This window comes from Morone saxatilis, unplaced genomic scaffold (assembly GCF_004916995.1).
Source record: "Morone saxatilis isolate NCDOM2014 unplaced genomic scaffold, NCSU_SB_2.0 Contig10, whole genome shotgun sequence".
NCBI lineage: Eukaryota > Metazoa > Chordata > Actinopteri > Moronidae > Morone > Morone saxatilis.
The window spans coordinates 2,147,158-2,154,624 of NW_023339652.1; the positions used below are offsets into that span (position 1 = coordinate 2,147,158).

The window sequence follows — 7,467 nt, forward strand, 5'->3', positions numbered from 1 at the left end:
AATGATCTCCTCCACGGTGGAATAAACCCACATGCTGGCCGTAAATTATCCACTTAACCCCCCTCAAGAGAGAAAGAGGGAGAGAGACCTAGACAGAGACCGCAGTGAGGGAGTTATTACCTTTTCATTAAACTAAACTAAAAGCATTTAAACGGCAGTAAAACACTGTTCTGTAACTCTGTCAGACTGAGAGCCCGTGCCTCCGTTTTCCAGCTTTAAGGTAAATGTAAAGAAATTAACCAGAAAAATATCTTTTAAAATCTCCTAAAATAGTCTTAAAACAGGATTTGGAAAAAATTATTACAATAAATGTCTGTGTTGGGAAAATTATAAAAATGTGGTGACTTTTCCACATAAAAGCGACTAAAAGCTGAGCTTAATCAGTCCTTGTCACATATTGTGTGAATTTCTTGACAAAAATCCAAATTTGAATGTTTATTGTAATAAAAAAAAATTGATTAAAAATATTGGCTGTTCATGTGTCCCGCGTTTATAACTGAAATGTAATCAAAATTCGAGATACTTCCAGTGCATCTGTGGCTCCTAACACTGACCTTAATGTTCTGTGATGTGTTTTTTATTTCCCACTGTATCATAATAATAATCCCATAATAGTCCAATAGGGGTTTATTTATGCTTCACTGCAGGTCCGAAAGAGCTTTAACTCTGAAGAAATTAACTTTACAGCAACCTGGGGACAGAACCTTCTGCTTTAAATCTCCTGAGTTAGTTTAAGCTTTGCTTTAGGATCTCTGTCTTGGATGCATACGATTGAGTGACCATTTCTGAAGGTCTAAAATGAGGATCTCCATCATCCAAGAGTGATTTTTATTTGCATAGTCTGTGAGCTAAACTGTGACTTCATTGATTCCCATTGTATAGGGTCTTAACAAGGCTTTATTTCCAGTCTAACACCTCTAACTGTGGTGGTTTAGAGTTTATCTTACACAGTTGATTCCCAGTGAAAGCCTATGGATGGTACGCTCACTGTATAGCCACATCCTCAACAGCATACCTCCTCCCCCCCCTCCTCCTCCTCCTCCTCCTCAACCTCCTCTAGAACTTGAAATCGAGCCATGCAGCATTGATTTTTTTCTCCTCACCGCAAAACCAAAACGCACATGACCATCTCATCCTTTCTGGTTTGTCAGTTTTGTTGCCTGAAATGTAAGACGTGCTGCGGTGTTGATTTTCTACCTCCGACTCAGAGCTGAAGGACGTTCATAGTGATCTAGCAGCAGTCGAGGTCAGAGTTCAGCTTTTCAGAAATATAACTGCTGGAGTTTCAGCATCAGTGGCTGGAGGCTTGACAGACTGAGAACTGGAATCTTTGGGACGATCAAAACACAAGGACATCTCTTTCTTCACGTTAAATCGTCTCTGAACCAGCTGGAATCTGCCTCGAGCATAAATGAATGTTTTTCTGAATGAGAACTTGTTTCTGGCTCTGAACATCGAGGACATTTCTTTGCTGTTAGAGTGACACGTTTAGCTAAATGGGACTGAACGACAGCAGCCCGGGCGCCATGCGGAATGGCCGTGGCCTCTCGGACCAGTGGGCAGAGTCAGTGGTGGTCCGGCCTCGAACCACCGAGCGCCACATAACAGTGCACAAGCGGCTTGTGCTGGGTTTCGCCCTGTCCATCCTCACCCTCATCATAGTCACGGCAGTGGCTGTGGTGCTCAGCGTCCGCTTCGAGGAGTGCGGCGGACGGGATCGTGATGGACCAACAGGGGAGTCGGGTTCACGAGGCAGTGGAGGATCAGCAAAGTTAAACGGGAGCAGAGGGGAGAGGACGGGGGAAAGGGGGGATGAGGAGACGGTCCAGCCATGGAGGAATTCGCGGCTTCCAGGTTCGGTGAGACCGCGACATTATGACCTGCGGCTCGCCGTCTACATGGACAACTTTACCTTCTCCGGAGAGGTTAGCATCGAGCTGGAGTGCATCAACGCCACCCGATTCATCGTGCTGCACACTGACCGACTTGAGGTACGCTGGCCTGCATGGGCAGAAATCTGTGTCTAAGAGTTTTGTAAACATGAATCATTACGAACATGTACGCTCAGTGATATCTGTGACACCCAAAATTTGGCAAACAGTTTGCGCTTAACGACAGAAGTTGGAAGATTCAGCTACATACTGTAGATAAATAGTTGGTCTTGGGAGTTTGGTGACCTTTCGACTACTTGCAGGTCATGCAGGGGCTACCATTGGTACTGAATACTAGTTTCATTTGAGGTAAAATTGATACAAAGGTGAAAGAAATGGAGAACATGCTTACAATTATTGTTTTGATGCTGTTATCACGAGAAAACAAAGGGTGGTTTCCTCCTGTTACTACAGATGTTTATCAGAGATCAGGAGTGCCATTACAACACGCATATCTGGTGCATTATAGATGTAGCGTTGGATGAGATGCAACTTGCAAGTTAATTAATTCATTTTCATACAGACCAACATGAGCTAAGATCTGGACATTGCAGGAATAAATTCTTCTTCTTCTGATACATTCAGTCACTAAACCGGGATATTAATGACTTAAATAAACTCTCAGATGTAAATTCTGTAAGGAACTCTATTCAGTTCAGTTATGAATCCTTCCAGACAGTCATGACAACAATCTTAAAGGCTGAAACACACATTTTTAAGTTTATCGTAAGTATCCCGTGATCTTGAGAATCTGCCCTTTGTTTTTCCGAGATGATGCAATGAAAAGACAATTGCAAGCACGGCCGTTTTTGCCTTCTCCAGAAATCTCCATTGGTGTTTCTTGTCAATTGGCAGAGTCAGCATTAATGTCAAATTGAGTGGTGAGATGCAAGTTTTTGAGTCTCTAGTCGGCACTGTCATCGCTGTCAAGTTTGCAATTGGACAACAGCAAGAGTTCTTGTCAAAGGTCACCAAAGTTGAGCTTTACATGAAAGCAGCACATACATTTATTGTTTTTGTTAGCAAATCTCTCAATCATGGAGATTCCTTTTGAAATCAATTGAGTTCAGTCTGAAATCTCACTGTTATAAATGCTGCTGTGATCGAGCTCTTCTTACCAGCCTTACCAGGAAGAGCCCCTTTGATCCCTTAAAATCCAAATGACTCATCCCTTAGCAGGCATGAATGTGCTCACTAAATTTTATGGATATCACCATATTTTATTTTAATTTCTTGTGTACATGAGGGAAATTTGGCTTCATGGCTGCGCTACTTGAAAGGTCAGGGTGTCAGCAAAGTGGATTTCTGAAAACACTACTAACCCTAACCCTAGAGGTCTAAACTGAGCTGAACTTGGTTGAAAAGTTTTCTAGATGTCTTGAGTTACTTATTTAGTGGTTTTGTGCAGATCAGCTCTGAGTGCATCCAAACCCGTATGTAAATGGTCCACCCACCAACCACCCGAACAAATAACTTTGTCCTTTTTAGAGACCTGAACCCGCATGAACATTTCAGTCCACATCTGCTTGTCCCTGTTGGATATATTGCCGTTTAAATTATGTTGGAATTAGGTGATTTCTTTGTGTGTATTGATATGAGCGTTTTCTTAAACAATTTTCTTTAACCATTCAAGGAACTGCCTTCAGTAATTTTAAATGTTTCAATGCACAAAATAACGTCACTGCAGCAAATATCGATAATATTTTAGCAACAAAACTGAAAACTGTATCTATAAACTTGACAGGACAGAAGAAACTCCTGAGAGGAAAACAGAAACTTTAAGCCTGTGAAATAAGTTTGTTTGACAGCTCTGTATTCTCTCTATTGAAAAAGGATGGTGACTTTATGTGTAGAAAATAAATGTTTTCAGATGACGCTCAGATGTGACTCCATCTACCAAACCCTGAACTTTCAGTGCCTGTTTCTGGAATCACAGTTCTTCAGAAGGTGTAGCGTTGATGTAGCTGTAGTTTGTTGCTCACAGGGGTACCACAGTGCTGGTAGTTGTATGCAGTTTGATACCATTGATAACTTTCCTGATGATTCTTTACAAACAAAGCTCCTTGTTTGCATCTGCAGGTCTGCTCTCTGTGTTGGAAAACAAACCCGCTCTCTAACAAAGAATGTTTATTTCCAGATTTGGCCTCAGAGATTTCCTTAACGAGGCTAATTAACCGTCAAAGTTGCTGTTTCAGCCGAATTTTCGAGACGAGTGCGTGGTGAGAGAAAGCCTCAGAGAAACGCCTGAGCAATGTGATTTTTCAGGCCGGTCATCTCGGCTAATGTGTGAGAGGGATGAATCTGTCTAATTTGGACAGAGGCCAATTAAAAACCCTGCAGCTCCCTTTTCTGTTTGTGTGCGAGTGCACTGTGAATTAAGAGGTGTTGTTGGGTGCCAGGCAGGTCTCCTAAGGTACCCTCAGAGTCAATGCATTATTAAAAGAAAAATTTCTAGGGTGTGAAAAGGCCAAAAACACAAATGTGGATAAAAATAAAACCCATTGGTTGAGAAAGGGACAAAAAAAAATACTCCTGCAAGGAGGGCTTTATTCTCACAGCCAAAGAAATGTCACAAGTACAAAATACATTCAGCAGCCAACAAAACCAAAGTAGTGAAGTGCTTAAAGCATAATTTTTGTCTTACATGTGCATGTTTTATTACATAAACTACAAATCCTCAACAATTCCTGCTGAGCCAAACATATCATCAGTTCTTAGACTGATTCCCTTCTCCCTGAACAATGATTGTTGTCAGTTTATGTCAATGAACTAATGAACTTCTCACAACATCAAGTGGCTCTGAAGGTCAACCCCAGAGGCACATGACTGACCGGGAAGATTTAATTAAAAAAGGACATCATTAATAAAGATATTCAAACAGGCACGAGCTTAGGGCGATAAAAGGTCTTGAGTTCAGCTGAGAAATCAAAGTAATCGACAAACAAATTATGCAATTAAAAGACATTTTGGTTGAGAGGGACGTTTGAAGGCATCATGAAGTGTGGCGCTGCGTTCGCTGACTCACCAGAATCCCCTGAAAAACATCCTTTTAATCCCCAATGTTTCCTCTCTGTGTCAGCAGCCTCTCTGTTCATATCGATCAGTTCATTCATCAAAGAGCAAACTCACACAAACAGATACAGACGCACACTCTCAGGGTTTGATTGGCTGAGGATTGCTGATGGAGACCGGAAAGTCCCCATTGTTGCCAGGCACGTTCCCATCATGCACCGCTGCTTATCTCCGAGGGTAGTTCCACTGATTTGCCCAAAACTTCAGCTTGATTTCTGCAAATTTCATTATTTTTGTTTTTTACTTTGCCAGCAGGTGCTTGTTTCATCCGAGTACTCACCCAACCCTACAAACCACACTATAAATTAAGAGTTAATTCAAGCCACCTCTCTTTTCCGGAGTAGTTTATTCTCCGGGAAAACAAGGTAATATAAAATGGATTGGTGCGATCAAACGAATATGATAACTTTCTCTATTCTGGACTCTCTGGCTTTCTCCGTTTCCTTGAAGATCAATACTGTCAAGACTGTTTGCAATTGATTAAGATCAAAGTTGAATCTCTGCGTGGATATAGTTTGCTACAATCGGAGAATCAACCAGTCCACTGAACTGATTGTGGTAGAACCGAGCCTAAAGAGTGTGAATGGATTGAAGGTAATTCTACTTTACATTTCAGTTTCCTTCCGTGGCTAACACATCCCTCACTTTCTGTCAGCTGTGTTGCACCTGATTGGGTGGGACTACTTTTACCTTGATGATTTTCTTTAATGCAGTGAGTTTGGTGACATTTTATTTAATTACCAGAGAATCCCCACCATTTTCAGCATGAGCTCAGGTCTAATGAGTCAGGATGACACCGGTGATGGTTTGCGGCGTTTAATGTGTGAAGTGCTCTTCATTCAGTGTCCTCAGTCACAGACTTTCGGTGGCGTTTCATCATCATGTGGTCACTTTGACTCTGCAGCCTCAGAATTAAATATGGATGACTTTTTGTTCTCTTATTTTCTTCTTTCTTTCTTTCTAGCTTCATTTAAACTGTCAGATATACTTTTCCGAGCTACCTTCAATGTGGTCCCTGTCACATCACCATGGCGACTGGTCCAGCATTCGGAACCACAGCTGGCAGTGAATCAGGTGTTGCTTAGCAACGGCTTTCTGTAAAGGCACTGAAACTGCTGCAAATCTGCAAATTTCAAGAGCAGCGCGTCACTCCGTCATGCAATGTTTTGGTTGTTAAGTGACTTCGCTGACTGAGCTGAACAACAGAGGGCGCTGTTCACAGTGGAGCTGGAGCGACTGCAATTAAAAACACGTTCACCCCCTCTACCTTCAAGACCTGCTGAGACACTAAATGCAATGCTTTGCTTGTCGTTGCAGTTTGACGACTAAATATCTCTAATGGGGATCAATAAAGTAATTTAGTCAGCTAATATTACGTGACTATAGAATTTGTCCCGAGTTGATATTTGGCAACAAGGCTCTGACCTTGTCCCTCCCCAGGGGAACAACGCTAAGCTCAGCAAAACAGAAATTGGTGACAATGATTAATTTCCTCCGAAGGGAATTTAGAGTCTGAAATTACATGAATATCAGCAGCAACAAGTGTGTGCAGCCATTACTGAACAGCAGTTTGCAAGGGTGCGTTTGTTATTTTCGGTGAGTAAGCAGCACACGCAAGTGTTACCAAAAAGTGGTGACCTGAATGCATTCTTTTCCTCATTAAACATTTGCAAAGCCTTGAAATCTTCTGCTTCCTTGCCCTTGTTGGCACATTACTGTTGTTGTTTGCGGGTTGGTCCAGTATGTAACATTTCAGCAGATCTATTGGCAGAAATGGAATATAATTAATGTTAATGTTTTCATTAGTGTATTATCACCTGAAAATAAGCACCATGTTGAACCGCCATGGTTCTACAGAAGGAACAAACCAAACACTCTCCTTCATGCTTGGAAGGAAAGGGTGAAGTGACAGAGTTGCAATCTGCAACTACACCACTAGATGCCCCTAAATCCTACACACTGATTGTTTAAATTAACGTATTTCTTTGATATTTTTCCAGTTTACTATTTTTAAATGTAAAAATTAACAGTTCATCATTGTAGTTCCTGTTCTTCCTTCCTTGCAGGTGGACCGGGTGTCCGTCACAGCAGAGAGTGGCGCCGGTGGCCGTCCTGCCAACAGGCCGGGGGGCGGAGCCATGCGCATCCACCGCCACTTCCCCTACCCGGCCAATCAGATGTACGTCGTGGTGCTGCACCGTGAGATGAAGCCAATGAGAGTTTACCGACTGAACGTGAGCTTCGATGCCGCCATCGAGGATGAGCTGCTGGGCTTCTTCAGGAGCTCGTACACCCTGCAGAGAGAGAGACGGTACAAACACACAAACACACACTGTGACACACACTCATTTTTCCTGCAGCAGCAGGTGGTTAGACTAGAAAAGGTCAGCGCTTCACATCCACGACATTGATTAACTCGCACACACCGCTCACAGTGTGTGTGTGTGTGTGTGTGTGTGTGTGC

The 7,467-nt window shown here is 42.5% G+C and overlaps 1 protein-coding gene across 1 annotated transcript in view; it reads left to right on the top strand.

Moving 5' to 3' along the window:
- Window positions 1-1,072: 1,072 nt before the first annotated feature.
- The window catches only part of LOC118336577 (thyrotropin-releasing hormone-degrading ectoenzyme-like), a 169,430-nt gene continuing 163,035 nt past the window's right edge, over window positions 1,073-7,467 (top strand). Inside the window, exons 1-2 of the mRNA XM_035673251.1 lie at window positions 1,073-1,991; window positions 7,070-7,314. Coding sequence (XP_035529144.1) covers window positions 1,497-1,991; window positions 7,070-7,314 — 740 coding nt within the window. The 5' untranslated portion in view covers window positions 1,073-1,496. The remainder of the gene's footprint in view (window positions 1,992-7,069; window positions 7,315-7,467) is intronic.